The sequence below is a fragment of the Heterocephalus glaber genome, unplaced genomic scaffold (genome assembly GCF_053883595.1).
Source record: "Heterocephalus glaber isolate CG9 unplaced genomic scaffold, H.glaber_assembly_v1.0 deba00001610, whole genome shotgun sequence".
In the NCBI taxonomy this organism is placed as follows: domain Eukaryota; kingdom Metazoa; phylum Chordata; class Mammalia; order Rodentia; family Bathyergidae; genus Heterocephalus; species Heterocephalus glaber.
This window is the reverse complement of record NW_028258381.1, coordinates 21,715,310-21,730,876: the sequence shown is the minus strand read 5'-3', so window position 1 is coordinate 21,730,876 and position 15,567 is coordinate 21,715,310. Positions and strand designations below refer to the sequence as shown.

Below are 15,567 nucleotides of genomic sequence, written 5' to 3'. Positions count from 1 at the left end.
TTAAAAAAGGGCATGTGAGCCAAGAGTGGTGGTGTATGGCTATAATCCTAGCTCTCTGGAAGGCTGAGGCAGGAGAATGGCAAGTTTGAGCCTAGCCTGGGCAATTTAGTGACTTAGTGAGACTCTGCCTCAAAAAAAATAAAAGATTGAGACGTAGCTCAGTGCAAAGGCCCTGGGTTCAATGCCCCAGTACCATGAAGAAAAGAAAGGAAAGGAAAGGGTAACCATATGCTATCCGGTGCAATATGAATGAATTTTCTAAAACATTGTGCTAACTGACAAGGAGACAGTCACAGCACCCATATATCATATAATTCTGTTTATGTGAAATGTCCAGTAGGCAAATCTTCAGAGAAAGAAAGTAGCTTAGGGGTTATGGGGAGGAGGGAGCAGGCAGGACTGGGCAGGAGTTGGGGAGCGGCTGCTAATGGTACAGGGTCTTTTTTGGGTGACAAAATGTTCTAAAATTGACTGTGCCGCTAGATATACCACTCCGTAAATATACAAAATAAACCATTGATTTGTACAATTTATTTTTTATTTGTACAATTTAAGTTGTTGAGCTGATTGAATTATATCTCAATAAAGCATTTTCAAGGGACTGAAGGTTAGAAAGCAACACGTTTAGAGATGGAACCAGGCAGCCAAACCATGAGAATGAAGTGTCCCCTTCACACACTGAGCCCTGAAAATCCTACAGGGCAGACACTCTACTAACTAAAATCCAGGGACTTTCCAGAGAGAAACCCTTTTCAGCTGCTGTTTAAAACCTGTACTATAATCCTTTTTAAATTTTTCTTTGTTTTTTGTTTTTTTGAGTTGGGGACTCACTATGCAGTCCAGGCTGGCCTCAAATTCACAGCAATCCTCTTGCCTCAGCCTCCCAAGTGCTGGGATCACAGGTGAGTGTCACCATGCCCAGCCCACTCCTCCAATCCTTCACCCACCCTTTTACAGGTGGTGGACAGAGTTGAGGCTGCAGGAATTGAACTTTTTTTTTTTTGGTGGTACCAGGGATTGAACTCAGGACCTTGCAAACTTTCGAGGCAGGTGCAGTGCCACTGAGCTAAATCCCTGGCCTTAGGAATTGAACATTTTACTTTTGAATCAACTCAGGAAGTGGTGGAGCACAGAAGGGGACCCAAGACTCTCTGACTCCAAAACTAAGTTCTCAACTTAGACTCTCAAAATTTTTAGTTTTTCACAAAGTCTCAGACATACCAAAAAGCAGAAAGGGCAATACAGTGTACACCTCTGTGCCTTTGCCCAGTTTATGAGATCAAACCATCCTTGCCACCAAAGTCTTCAGCATCTCCACCGCAATTCTATACTTTTCTGCCTGGCAGCCAGCCTTGAACTCCATGTTTATTGTTCCCACATTTTCACTCTATATTTATCTTCAAGCAATATATCATTTTGCCTGTTTTTTTTCTTTATAGAAACAGTAGAGCCAGTTGTGGTGGTGCACACCTGTAATCCCAGGATTGTGGGAGGCAGAGGCAGGAGGATCATAAATTTGTGCTCAGCTTGACAAACTTAGCAACTTAACGAGACCCTGTCTCAAAAATAAATATTAAAAATGGCCTAGCTCAATCCCCAGTACTGCAAAAACAAAACAAAACACAAAAAGCAAAGCAAAACAAAACAAAAAACCAGGGCCGGGGATTTAGCTCAGTGGTTCCAGCACCTGCCACGCAAGTGCAAGGTCTGCAGTTCAATCCCCGGTACCAAAAAAAACCCCCAAAACAAAACAAAAAACTGTAGTATCCTACCAAATGTATTTTTCTGAGGACTTGTTTCTCCCTAATTTTTTATTTTCACCTCTATATAGTGGTAGGGATTGACCCCAGGACTTGGCCCAGAGCTACATTCCCAGCCCCTTCCCTTTTTTTCTTTTTAAAATTTTTTTGGTACCGGGGATCAAACTCAGGACCTTGTCCTTGTGAGGCAGGCGGCAGAATAACTGAGCTAAATCCTTGGCCCTCTTTTTTAAAATTTTGAGACAAGGTCTTGCTAAATTCCCCACACTGGCTTTGACCTTACAATTCTCCTGCCTCAGCCTCCAGAGTGTCTGGGATTAGAGGCATGCACCACTGAAGGAGGCTCTGAGATTCCTTTCTTCACTCAGTGTTTGTGAGATTCATCCAGATTCATACATACGGCTGCAGTCTGCTCATTTCGTTGCTGTGTGGTACCAAATTCTCCACTGTACAGAGACAGCAGTTTCTTTGCATTTCCCCTGTTTTGTACCTTTGGCTTTTTTTCTGTTTTTATTTTTGCCACTACCAGTACTGTTGCTAAGAACCAGCATCAAAACCAGCAATGTGCTGGGCATGGCTGAGGCAGGAGGGTCTTGATTTTGAGGCTGGCCTGTGGTACATAGTGAGACTCTGTCTTAACCCTGCTCCAAAACGTAAACAAAAGCCAATAATCTAGCATGTTGAAATCTCTTCCTGACTGATCTTCTACTTCCATTGTCCTTTCACCTTCTCTGACTCTGTCCCTCCTTCTAAGGACACCTGTGACAACATCAGACCCTTCCTGGGTGACCCAAGATCATCTCTCTCCACTTCAAGATCCTTAATGGCACCTGCAAAGTCCCTTCTGCCATGCATGGTCACATAGTCACAGGTCCCAGGGGCCAGGATGTGTTTCTTTTGTGCTGGGGGTGCTACTCTACTACAGAGGAGAATGACTAAGGAGGGAGGTGAGGGAGCATCTTTGAATCACTCAATTGTCAAACTGCTTTCCAAAGTGAGTGGATAGTGCAACCCCCATCCTCACCAACACTTGGTGTTATCTGACTTTTTAATGTTTGCCAACCTGATAGTTATGAAATGCCTAGGCTCTGGTGGCTATGCAGCCAAAAGAGAGGGGTAACCAGTGGTGTGGAATGTGGAAAGGAGGGGCCCCTGGCAGTCAGAAAGTTGTTGATGAAGCCAGGCCTGGTGACACACACCTGAAATCCCAGCATTCTGGGAAGCAGAGGGAGGAAGATTGTAAATTCTAACCCAGCCTAGGGAACTTGGGGAGACTCTGTCTCAAATTTTAATAAAAAGGGATGGGGAAGTAGCTTAGTGCAAAGACCCTGGGTTCAATCCCAAGTACAGAAAAAGGAAAAAAGAAAAAGGAAAGTGATCTAAAACCTTGGCTAGAGACATGTCCTTGAAGTGGTAGGAGGGAGGTGAATTGAGACTGAAGCAAGAATAGGGGGTGGTAAGGAAACGGACAAAGGAAGTAGTGTCTAGGGTACTTTAAAAATATGGGGGGCAGGCAAAAAAGGAGGTGTCAGTCCATACACAGAAAATGAAGATAAAAGAGCCAGAGAGAGACAGAGAAGGCCTGATGGTGAGCAGGGTGGAGGACAGCCCTGGGCAGGGCCACCCCGGTAGGCTGGCCTTCCTGGAGGGAAGGGAGGGAAGCAGGCGCTGGGCAGTGGGAAGAGCATCCCAAGAGGTGGGGTAGGGAGTGGCAGCAACTTCTTCAGCCTGGGCAACTAGGTGAGACATTATCTTGAAATAAAAAATAAAGGGCTAGAGTGTAGGTTAGTGCAAAGGCCCTGGGTTCAGTATCCAGTACTGGAAAAAAATCAGTCATCACAAAAATGTGGACAAAGTTTACTTTCACAGTCTGACTGCCTGTCTGGCCTCTTCTGTCAAATAGCGGCACGATGCCCACCTGGGTGCTCCGGATGGACTGGGAAAGTCCTTGCTGGGCTCTTCTAGCCCCTTATGCTTGGGTTTATGGACTTCTCTTTGGTTCCATTATTTACTCCTTAAATTTCAGAACTCCTATTCAGTCATTGAAACCCGAATTAAAGTCACCTCCTCCGGGAAGCCTTTCTGATTATCCCGGTCCCACCTCGGTGCTTTCCTAGTAATGTGGTCCAGAGAACAAGGTCACTCATTGCTCTTTGATGTCACACAAGCAACTTGATCTCAGTGTCTGCTTCCTGCGGTGGGGACAGCGGCAATGGCCAACCTAGGTGTAAAGATGGGGTACATATCTGGTGTCACACGGGACTGGAAGCCATCATGCGGTGACTCCTGCCAATCTGCCTTGTCCTAGCGTTAGCGGAACAGGACGGACTCTGCCTTAATCAGTGAGCTCCCTCAGGGCAGGGACAGTGTCGCCACCCCGCCTGGCTCAGGGCCCTGCACAGAGAGGCAGTGGGCTCTGTGAGGGCACAAAGCAAAGAACTGGGACACCTTTCATTTACCTGTAATGTGGCTTCGAGGTGACGTCATCTCCGCGATGTTTCCTCCTCTCTAAAATAACAGAAACCCTACCGTCAGGCACTCAAGGTCCTCCCAGCCTTAGATCTTAGAGGGGGCCTTGCTACCTCTCCCCGGCTGGCCTTGAACTCGAAATCCTCCTGTCTCAGCCTCCCTTGTTCTGGGACGATGGGCGTGGCAACATTCCCAGTGCGCACCAGGTGTGTGATTATCCCATTTCACAGACGAGAAAAGTGAGGCTTGGGGAAGATGAGAGACTTGTGCAACTTAGCACGCGGCGCCCAGCCAAACTCAGAAAATAGTGCAAATCCGAATGGAGAAACGTGAAATAACCCTCACGTTACAGACGTCTGGCGGTGGGAGGAGAGTCCAGGCCTCGGGGCGTGGTGAACTGTGCCCGGTGAAGGGGAGCAGAGAGAGGCAGCCTAGGATTTCAGGGCGGATAGGTTTCCCGGAGACCTCGCTGTGCGCGAGGAGCCCCGGACGCCGCGGGGTGCGGCCCGCCCCCTCCCGCCCCACCCCCCAGCCCCGGCGCCGCGGCCCCTTTAAGAGCGGGAGGGGCGCCCCCTGGCGGCGGAGCGGCGCGCGCGCGCGGCCCGATCCCGGAGCCGGATCCCGGATCCCGGAGCGGAGCGGAGCCGGGCGGAGCGGGGCCGAGCGGGCCGAGCCAGCAGCCGAGCTGGGGGCGCGGGCGGGCGGCATGTACCGGGCCCGGGCGGCGCGGGCGGGGCCGGAGCCCGGCAGCCCGGGGCGCTTTGGGATCCTCAGCACCGGGCAGCTGCGGGACCTGCTTCAGGATGAGCCCAAGCTGGACCGGATCGTGCGGCTCAGCAGGAAGGTAGCGCGGGGGGCGCGGGGGGCGCGGGCCGGGCCGCGGCCTGCGGGACGGGCCGAGCCGCGAGGGGCGCCAGGCGGCTGCCGAGCGGGCCCACCGAGCCCGGGAAGGGGCCGGGCGGCCGGGAGGGGCCGGGGTGCCGCGCACCCTGGGTGGCCGCGAGGCGTGTCCCCGCGGTGCCCCGGAGGAGGTGTGTTCCGGGCCCGGTGGCGGCCGGGTGTCGGGGGCCCTGGCTGCACACCCACGTTCGCGGGGCCAGAAAGGGGAGGCGGCTTCCGCGGGGAGAACTAGGGGCCTGCTTGACACCTGGGGGGCCGAGGGGAGCATCTGCGCATTCTGGGGCGCAGGGGGGCTTTGTGCCCGCCGCCGGGAGGGGAGCTGTGCCCCGTAGGCCACCATAGAGAAAGTTGCTCTTCCGCGGGAGATAGGCCAGGGCTGGGCGTCTTGGGGGGCAGAGGGGAAAGTGTGTGTGGGAGGGAGGCGGATGAGGAGGGGCAGGAGCAGCCGACAGCGGACAGATGGAGGGGAGCGCCCAGTCGGGGCAGGAGCGAGGCTCGGCCCTCCAGAAACAGGGGGGCAGGCTTGTGGGGGGCCAGGGCTGCCTCCTGCAAGAGGAGGAAAGGAGGAAGCAGGTGCTGGAGCCCAGGGAGGAAAAGGGGGTGTGTATTGGCGGGGGTGTGGGATTCCACTGGAGGGCAGAGAAGGGGGTTTGGAGGGAAGACAGGGCCACCTGAGGGGGTGCCAGGAAGGGACAGGGGTACAGACAGCACTCTGGAGAGTCAGGGGGCTGGTGGGAGGGTTCCAGGCACACACACCTGAGGAGGAAGCAGACAAAGGCCTGGAACGAGAGGGAAAGCTGCCCATGCATGGAAAATAGAGCAGAGGGAGGGGACTCCTTGGGGACCTGAGCAGACATATTAATTGAAAAATTAAAAATTAACTAACATTGGTAGATGCCTTTATAGTTTTGCTCACTTAAGTCTTGCAACAACCCTGTAAGGTAGGTGGTTTTTTAACTCACATTGTAGAAGAGGAAACTGAGGACGGACGGAGAGGGAGCTCAGGGCAAAACTTGGTCCTGCCCAACAGCAGTCCCTCCACCTGTTGGCCCCACCACCCTGAGGGTAGGGCCCTTGCAGGTGTCTTTGGCTCGGCAAGTGGACACCATTGCCCAGGGTGGCACCAGCACCCCAGGTGGCAGTGAGTTGAGCCAGGATAAGGCCCCCTGAGCACTCCTCTGCCCCAGTTCCAGGGCCTGCAGCTGGAGCGAGAGGCATGCCTGGCCTCCAACTACGCGCTGGCCAAGGAGAACCTGGCACTGCGGCCCCGCCTGGAGATGGGCCGGGCTGCCCTGGCCATCAAGTACCAGGAGCTCCGAGAGGTGGCCGAGAACTGCGCGGACAAGCTACAGCGACTGGGTAAGGGACATTGGGGACACCCTCTGGGCTGGAGTGCAGTTGGCCTTAGCAAATGCCAGACTGAAGCGGGGATGGGGCAAACCTGCTCCTGGGCAGACTTGAGGGGTGTCACTCCTGGAAAATGGTGTGGGAAGGAGCGTGGTGGGTGAGAGAGTTGGGTGGAGAGGTCATAGGGGCCCCTGGGCAGTGGGAGAAAGGGGGCCTGATACTCAGGCATCCCCCTGGGGTGCTCTAGGAGTCAAAGGTCCTGCTTTCTCGTCTGCAACTGTTGGAGGGGAGACCACAAACTGGTCCCACGGGCCTCGTATAGATGGGGAAACTGAGGCTCCAGAGAAGGGAAGGGAAGTGTAGAATCCCACACAGAGTCAGAGCTGCTTGGCTGTTCTGCCTGTCACTCTGTCTCTCTGTGGCCGTAGAGGACACCATGCATCGCTGGAGTCCCCACTGTGCGCTGGGCTGGCTGCAGGCTGAGCTGGAGGAGGCTGAGCAGGAGGCTGAGGTGAGGGGAGAGGTGGCTGGGCCTGGGCACTGGAAGGGAGACCCATCCTGTCCCTCTTCAGGGCTCACTGCATGGTGGCTGGGAGCTCCTTCCTCCGGGGAGCCCACTGAGAGCTGGGCATGGCTGTCCACACTTCCGGTCAGCCCTAGACAGCAGGGCATACGGTCCCTACCATGACTCCCTGACTGTCCCAGGGTGGCAGAGGCTGGCCTGCAGAGGCTCCGAGGCCCACTCCTCCCCTGTGCTGGGTTGGGGGTGCAGTTCCCCGTGTGTTGAAGGGGTCGGGGAAGAGGGGACCCAGGCCGCATTTGGGCGTCTTGATGAGACTCTTGTCTGTCCCACTTTGGGCCCTGCTCTCTGACCCAGCAGGTCTGGTGACGGTGCCCTCACTCTGTAAGTAAGAAGGACAGCGGCCCATGATTGCTCAGCCAAGCAGGGCAGGCCAAGCTGAATCTCAGGGCCACAGGTGGTCACGCAGGTGGGGATTCAGGTGTGGGGGGGTCTCTGGTCGCCTCCTGCCACATTCATCCCTCTCCTGCCCACCTAGGAGCACATGGAGCAGCTGCTGCTGGGCGAGCAGAGCCTGGAGGCCTTCCTGCCCGCCTTCCAGCGAGGCCGGGCACTGGCCCACCTGAGGCGGACCCAGGCTGAGAAACTGCAGGAGCTGTTACGGCGCAGGGAGCGCTCCACCCAGCCAGCCCCCACTGCTGCCACCGATGCCCCCAAACCCTTCCCAGCTGCAGCTGTCCTGCCCACTGGGGCTGCCCGGGGGCCACCCGCCGTGCCCCGGAGCCTGCCCCCCTTGGACTCCCGCCCAGTGCCCCCACTGAAGGGCTCCCCCGGGTGCCCCCTCGGCCCAGCACCTCTGCTGAGCCCCCGGCCCTCTCAGCCAGAGCCCCCCCACCGGTAGGATACAGGGTATGGCCCCCCAGTGGGGGACCCAGACAAACTTGATTCAAGGCTCCTCCTCCTCCCCCACTGCCTGGGTGGGGGGAGGGGCAGGCCCCTCCCCCTGGCCTCAGGCAGGCCCTGGCCCTGGAGGTTGAGCAGGGGAGGAGGTCACCTGGAGGAGGCCTGAGAGGGCTGGGGGTGGGTGGGCAGGGTGTTGGGCCCTGGCACTGAGGAACCTCTGCCTTTGTTGTCTCCCTGGCTGGGGCCTCCAGGGCGATGGGCCAGCCTCATGCAAGAACTTTACTCACCATGGGGCCTGGGAAGGTGCCCGCTTCCCTGGGGGCTCTGCCCAGGGAGCCTGTTGCACCCGCTGCTCCACTGGGCTCGCACAATGCCAAGGCCGAAGGAAGTGTCCATCATGTCCTGAACCTACCTTTCCCCCAGCTCTGGAGCCACTCCCTAGGAGCCAGGCGACCAGGCCTTAGCTGTGGGGCCAGGGACACCATGGCCTTGGGCCTGCTCTGGGGCCCTCTCTTGCTCCGGCCCCTGGGGCAGGGTAGGCCAGGGGGCATCTGACCTGCACAAGCGAGAGTGGGGCATCCCCAGGAAAGACCATTCTGAATTTTTCTGTCCCTGTCTCCTTAGAATGGAACCTTTTTGAGGGCAGGTCCTTGTCTTTGTATGTTCTGTCCCCAGCCCCGCTTCCTAGGGGCCGTCAATAAATGTGATGATGAGGGTGATGCTGCCAGCCTCCTCTCTGCCCCTCCACCAGCCTCCACCACAGCTCCTGGGCTTCCTACTCTTCCAAGGCCCTTCCTTCCTTGGCCAGCTGTCCTGCAGGTCCTGTACCGCTGCTGCCTCTTCTGAGAAGCCTCCTCTGATTATGGCCCACGAAGGCTTTCCCTAAATCTTACCTCCCAGTGCTCTGGCCAGAAGCCTATTCTCCACTGCCTGTCTCCAAGGCTTCACCTGTCCACACCTTCTTTCCCAGCGTCACCAGATCACCATGCTACCTGCTTCCCCTCTGGACCAGCCCCCGCTGGAGGGGTTTGTAGGGCTGAAGGCTCTGTCCTCGGCTTGCCCGGTGGCCAGCGTGGCTGATGAGTGTGGAGCAAGAAGGGCCAGCGGGATGTGGTTAGGTCAGGTTTGAGGAGCAAAGTTTGGCAGAGAGGCACGGAACCTCCTGCACAGGGAGATTTGCAAGGGGGCTGGAGCAGCCCACCAGGCTAGTGTGGTCTCAGTGTGTGAGAAGAGCCTGGGGATTGCTGACAGGATCTTTAGAGGCTTAGGCAGCAGCTGAAGGAACTGGTTTGTGTGAGCTTTGGAGTCCTCAAGCCGAACTTGTCCTACAATGGCACAGCTAAAGCACCGAGAGTCCACTTCACCTGAGAGTCCACCTGCCCTCCTCATTGCTGGCACTGGAGTAGCTGGAGGCTGAAGTATATTAGGTGACTCCTAGACACAGGTGACTCACTAGGGGACACAGTGTGACTGTGTCACACTGGCCTCTGAGATGACAGAGGCCTCCCCTTCCTGGTCCGAGCTTCCAGGTGTTAGTTGGTAACCATGAGGAGAAAGGAGGCTAAAGTTGGACCTGTCTGAGCTTTTCTCTACTACCATGATGTGGTCAGTGGCATCCAGAAGGGAATCAGGACCCCAAGGCAGGTAAGAAGAGGAGAAAGGCAAGACCCAGACAAGAGAGACTGGGAACTAGATGGGGTCCTTCAGGCCTCCCACACACCTCACCTTCCACAAAGCCTTGGGCCCCGAGTTTGGCCCAGCCTGAGAAAGATCTGAGGCCAGTGGGGACAGCGTGGGCCTAGTTCTGGGAGCTTGGGAAAGGCTTGGAGTTGGCTGAAAAACTTCCCAAAGGCCCTTGCTTGAAGGTGCATGGAATGTTCTGGAAGGTTTTGGACAGCCTGGGCCCTCCCTAATGCCAGGTTCTTTGGCCCCAGGAAAGGATCTTGGCAATGATCCTCTGTGACAGAGGACAAACTTGAGGGTGGACATGCAGGGCCCATGGGAAAGGTCCTAGAGCAGGCCACTCGTGCTTTTACAAACCTGAACCAAATCATCCCCCAATAATAAACCCCCACCTCTTTTGGATTAAAAACAGTTTTTGTCCCTCAATAAAGTTTTACATACACCTCTTTTTTGGGAATCACGAGCTTCTTCATGTTTTCCTAAACTTCCCCCCTTGTTTTCCAAGTATGAAACAACACGAAATGTGCCTCATTTTACCCATCAAGGCTCACACTGGGCTGAGCAGGCCTGAGTCAGTGTGGTCCTTGCAGAGCCTGCCTGAGAGCCTGCCCTTGACCTCCAAGGCAAGAGAACCAAATGGTTTCCAAGAGAACAAGTTGGTTGGATTTCCAGAACATGTTGCTGTGGGGTTATGTCAATTTATACAAGGATTTTACACAAAAGCCTGCTGGAGGAACTGGCGTTATGGTACCAAAGGACTTCTCTGGTTTGCCTAAGCCTTCGCCCTTGCTGTAGGCCTCTCAAAACATGTTTCTTGCCCTACAGTGAAAATAAGATTTATACTCAGGGGCTGGGGCTGGGGCTGAGTGGTAGAGCACTTTCTAACCTGTGCAAGGGCCTGGCCTCCATCCCAGCACTGCCCCACTGGCCCCCTTGAGGATTTCCACTTAGCCCGCCTGTGTGAAGTGTGGGTTCTTACGTCCACATTCTAGGTAGTGGAGGGATGTGCCAACTCAAATGGCCTCAGGGGCCAGGAAGGTGACACAGAGGTGCTAAGCAGTTTCCACAAAGAAATGCTTCCATCCCCATTTTCTGGGAAATGCACCGTCCTTGGTGGTTTTCATTCTTGATAGACATGGGGTAGAGAAATATTTTTCTACTACCGGACAATGGCACAAGTGTGTGGGTTAAGGTCCTTCACATGTCACTGCTTCCAGCTGGTTGGAAGAGCCACCACTGGGGAGCAATGTCTCATTTTTAGGGTGGATGTTGCTCAGCTTTCCCCATCTTGGTGGTGGCAGATTTTCCCAGTTTTTGAGAAGCCACTGATCTGTATTTTTCTGCACTCTTCTTGTTTTCAATGTTGGTTACAAAGTTGTTTTAGGACACTGTGCAGGTCAAACACTGGAGTTGGGCTGTGGCCCATGAACTATGCACTGATCTGTCTGCTCTTGGTCCCCCTGAAACAGGCCTTCATGTATCTACTGCCGTCCCCTCCCAGGCAGGGGTAAGTGTGTGACTGCTGAAGGGACAAAGGCAGGAGCGGGGAGGGGCTGCCCACCTCAAGACTAGTGACAGGAACCCAGGTTGGGGCAGGTCAGGAGACAGTGGAGTGATGTGAGACTCAGTGACACTGTGCCCTCGGGACAGGGACAAGGGCAGAGAGCTCCTGGTGTCTGCAAGGTCACAAGGTCCAGAATCCAAGCTCATCACAGCTTTAAGCTATTGACAGAGGGTCCCTCAGCTGTTTTGCACACAGCTCCACCTGGATGGCAAGCCAGGTCTGAGGGGTGACCAGGGCAGGGTGGCCAGGCAGGTCTTTCCTGTGATCTTGCTCACAGGCAGGCAGGTGGCAGCGTGAGACTTCACCACGGGACCGATGAAATGACAGTGTGCAAAGGCCAGGACAGAACCCACTCTTCTCTGCCCTGGATTCTACAGTGTCCCTCCTCAGCCTGTTTTCCCAGGTCTGGTGACCTAGGAAACCTGAAGACTCAAGACACAGGCCCCTCCCATCTCCCCAAAGGGAGTGTTGTGCCCACTCACTCGGTGCTTCTCAGGGCCTCTGGGGTCACTTAAGACCCGGTGGACAACTCCTTGGCCTGAGAAAGGCGATTCTCAATCGTCCTGCCTCACGCTGGGACCACGACAGAGGCCAGGGGTGCACCTATTGAATGACTGCCAGAAACTCAGAAGAGAGCAAGCAGGAAGACATCCTGCTCCCTCAACACTGGGGGAGGTCGTTTTTACCTAGCATTCAATAAAGAGCTGTGAGGGGACAACGAAGTTTGGCTCAGGAGGAACAACGTCCTGCTGACAATACCACAATGGCAAGGGATGTGCACCTCTGATTCCTGTCTGGTAGGCTAAGCCTCCGCAGCTAGGACCCCTACCTGCTGCTCTTGGTCTTGGTACCTGCACCCCCTCCCCACTTCCCGAGCAGTCTCAGGTACGCTGTGTCCTCTTACCCTCGTCTGCCATTCCAGGTCCAAATTTCCATGGAGTTTTGCTTTGGTTGCTTTGTAACCAAAGAAGAAAAAGGACTCGGATTGAGAGTCTGAGCCTTCCCACTACCAGGGCTTGGGGAACAGCCTCAGAAGGCAGGGCTAATGTGCTTGGCCTAGTTCAGGGTCTTCTCACCAGAGCTGCTAACAGGGAAAGGAAAGACCTGGACAATCTGGGAAGTGGAAAGTAGGGAAAAATGTTACCATGGGAACCAATCGGGGGTCTTTAAAAAAGCCTCCCACATCTCTCCCTTGCCGTGAAGGGCCTAGACTATTTTTTTTCGGAACCAGGGATCAAACTCAGGTTCTTGCGCTTTCAAGGCAGGCAGTGGAACCACTGAGCTAAATACCCGGCCCTAGACTCAGTTTTAGGGAGGGCAGGAAGTAGGGTCACCAACTTCAGCTGGGGTCTAAGCAAGACCTGAGGCAGGTGGTCATGGACACTCTCAGAGTGGGGCAGCCCTAGTTCTGGTCCATAGGAGAGGCTTTGTGTTGGATGATGGTTAATAAACTTTATAGACCACCCTGCTTAGAGATGCATGGAATGTTCTAGAAGACTCAATTAGCTTTGACTGTCTCTCCCTCCCCTCAAGTCTGAAACTTCTGGAAATTTCTTGTACTTACAGGTTCTTGGGAAATACGAAACATTGTTGGCTGTGATCTCAACTGAGAGGAAACAAACTTGAGATGTCTACATAAACTGGCCCATGCTATGATGAACCACTGGTGCTTTTAAACCCCAACAAAGAATCCAACCCCTTTAGATAAAACAATAGGCCCTTGCCCCAAGGACTCAGTGATGCTTCATTTTTTTGGTTGAGAAATCACTAACTTCTGCACATCTTATTAAGCTCCACTTCCCCTGGTTTATATTTTTAAAACATTAGACTTTGTTTTCTAAATATGAAACATAATAACATTAAATGTTCTTTTAAAAAGTACCCATCCTGGGCTGGGGATTTAGCTCAGTGGTTTCGCCGCCTGCCTTGCAAGCGCAAGGACTGAGTTATATCCCCAGTACCAAAAAAACCACAAAAAACAAAAGAGTACCCATCTCCTTTCCCCACAACTGAAGGCTCACCGAGGCAAGCAAGTCTGAACCACAGTGGGCTGAAATAAATCTTTGCTGCTACTAATGGGCGAGTCACTGCAAAGCCTGTGGCTAGGAGCTTACCCCACCTCTAAGGTGACAAAGAACTGAATGGTTTCTAAGAGATGAAGCTGTACTAGCTGTGGGTTTATCCTTTTTTTTCTTCAGTACTGGGGATTGAAACCAAGGCCTCACACATGCTAGGCAAGCACTCTTCCACCAAGCTACATTCCCAGCCCTTTTAATTTTTAAAAATTTGAGACAAGATCTTGCTAAGTTGCTCAGGCTGGCCCTGAATTTGGGATCCTCCTGAATCAGCCTCGAGGCTGGGATTAGAGACGTGCACCATCACAGCCATCTGGGTTTATCCCAATTTATACAAGAATCTTAACACAAAATGTCAAGAGTAGGAATTGATATTAATGTACCAAAACACCTTCCTGTTTAGACATCACACTTGGCCCCACATCCTTGCCATAGATCTCCAGCAAGGGCTTTCTTCTTCTACAGCTTTATAGTGTGTGAACACCAGCACCTGCAATCTCATAACTGACCCACTCCCACTCCCCATCAGTGGTGAGTAGAGTTAAGGGACTTGCGTAACAACTGCAGCTCTGACCAAGCAACGTGGACCAACTGCTCAGCATGAATGAGAACCAAAAACAACCTTCGCGTAACTCCGAATAAGAAATCCAGTCTCCACACTGACCAGCAAGCCTCCTGTCCTGTCCTTGGGGCAGTCCTGGGTTCTCTGAACCCCCAGTTTCCCACAGCTCTCAGCAGCCCTGTTTCAAGGACTCGGCAGGAGAAAGGGCCACATTCCAGGACCCAAGTTCCAAGTCTATTTCAGAGGGGACTGGCTGCATAGTTAGCAACAGGTGGTAGAGGGACTCGTAGGTGACTGGCTCTCTGTCTCAAGATGAACCTGGCCCTAGCAGCATGGTGCTGTAATCACTGTGGATTAGGAGTACGGGTAATACGCCATGACAGACCTCAAGAAAGCAAATGACTTCTTCCTCCGCAGTCACGGGACAGAATTACTTCTCCAAGGTCACTCACTCCATAAACATGGACACAGGAGCAGTCCTTACACTTGATGACCTGGTTTACCCACCGCCAAATGCCGCCAACAGAAGAGTGGTGTGGGGCATACCTGGAGGAATGGCAAGCTTCCCACAGCCCGAATTCTTACCCTGGCTCAGTCTTACAGCGACCTGGGGGAACGCACAGAAAGACAAGTTTCATACAACCTCTGAATTTTTCTTTTGGCAGCGAACACAGGCCATATTGCACGTTTCACGGTTACAGAGGAATCTCCAGAATAAATGTGGGGCAGGAGAGACAAAGCTTGCTCAGGGCTTTACAACGAAGCCGGAGCAAGCGTTTGGAAAGTTGGCAACAACACGAAGGCAACAAAAGCAGGCACCCAAAGGACTCCCGAGGGCTTCTGGGACTTCATCCTGGGGCCTCCTATGGAGCAAAGGGGAAGGATGTGCCATTCATCGGCTGCGGGGGTGGGAGGGCAGGAGGGCACTGTCCATTCGAACCCCAGCGGAGACAGGCTTTGAAGGCCAGCGGTTCAGAGGACAGAAGAGGCCATATTCCTGGGGCTGGCTGGGGAGGCTCCCTTCCCTCCTCTCCGCTACATGCGAAGGCCGATGGTGACAAAGGTGAGGAGCAGCAGCAAGATGACGGTGTCGCGGGTCTCCTCCCAGCTGAAGCCCTTCTTGGCCCGGTCCTCCTGCAGCTTGCGCAGGGCCTCCCGCCGGGCCCGCAGGCGCCGCTCGCGCTGCAGCTGCTCCCCGTAGTGCGCCTGGTAGAAGGCGTCGAAGTCGAACATGGTGCGGCCGGCACCAGGGGCTGCCCGATCGGCGCCGCGGACCCGAGAGGAGACCGGCGGGGCGCGCGGCGGATCGGGGGCGCCTGCGGGCTTCGTGGAGGGCCGGACGCCGGGGCCCCGCAGGTCCTCGTCGCTGAGAAGTCCGCGGTCGTACTTGCGACGGAGGGTGGCACTGCCCAGCACCAGGTACGCCTGGGAGATGCGCGTGAAGCGCTCGGCAGCCTCAGGGTTCCCCGAGTTGCGGTCCGGGTGGTAAAGGAAGCACTGACGGTAGTAAGCCGCCTTTATTTGCGCCTGGGTGGCTGTGGAGGGGATGCCGAGTAGGTCATAGAGCGCCGTGCGCGAGTATGAGCCGTCACCCCGGGAATAAGTCCTCGCTGTTAAGGCCAGACCCACTGCCGAACTTTGTGGCCATCTCACGGGTTGCCACAGACTCCACAGAAAAAGCCGCAGATACCTCAGATGGTGCGCTGCTGCCATCTCCAATGGAGGTGGGCGGTGCAAGATGAGCTGACCAATGGGAGTCGCGGGTCGTGCAGCGAACGCAGCGG

General features: G+C 54.6%; 2 protein-coding genes across 3 annotated transcripts; one reads left to right on the top strand and one right to left on the bottom strand.

The window, feature by feature from the left end:
• Positions 1-4,877: 4,877 nt before the first annotated feature.
• Vps37d (VPS37D subunit of ESCRT-I) lies at positions 4,878-8,618 on the top strand. Of its 2 annotated transcripts, none has more exons than XM_087196254.1 (4): positions 4,878-5,073; positions 6,323-6,488; positions 6,905-6,987; positions 7,535-8,079. In XM_087196254.1, exons 1-4 carry the CDS (start codon positions 4,936-4,938, stop codon positions 7,895-7,897), a joined length of 750 nt encoding a protein of 249 aa, XP_087052380.1. In that variant the 5' UTR covers positions 4,878-4,935; the 3' UTR covers positions 7,898-8,079. The 2 variants fall into 2 exon arrangements, with proteins under 2 accessions (XP_087052380.1, XP_004840122.1); XM_004840065.3 differs by having other exon boundaries at positions 4,882-5,073; positions 6,317-6,488; positions 7,535-8,618.
• Positions 8,619-13,533: 4,915 nt separating this feature from the next.
• On the bottom strand, positions 13,534-15,536 carry Dnajc30 (DnaJ heat shock protein family (Hsp40) member C30). The gene has a single exon (XM_004840053.4). The coding sequence runs from the start codon at positions 15,494-15,496 to the stop codon at positions 14,819-14,821; it is 678 nt and encodes a 225-aa protein (XP_004840110.3). The 5' UTR covers positions 15,497-15,536; the 3' UTR covers positions 13,534-14,818.
• Positions 15,537-15,567: the final 31 nt, after the last annotated feature.

Bases quoted from the DNA above. Each gene is read 5' to 3' on its own strand.
- Dnajc30 (XM_004840053.4), bottom strand. From the start codon at position 15,496: ATGGCAGCAGCGCACCATCTGAGGTATCTGCGGCTTTTTCTGTGGAGT.
- Vps37d (XM_004840065.3), top strand. From the start codon at position 4,936: ATGTACCGGGCCCGGGCGGCGCGGGCGGGGCCGGAGCCCGGCAGCCCG. The intron at 5,074-6,316 runs GTAGCGCGGGGG...CCTCTGCCCCAG, and splicing joins TCGTGCGGCTCAGCAGGAAG to TTCCAGGGCCTGCAGCTGGA. The intron at 6,988-7,534 runs GTGAGGGGAGAG...CTGCCCACCTAG, and splicing joins AGGCTGAGCAGGAGGCTGAG to GAGCACATGGAGCAGCTGCT.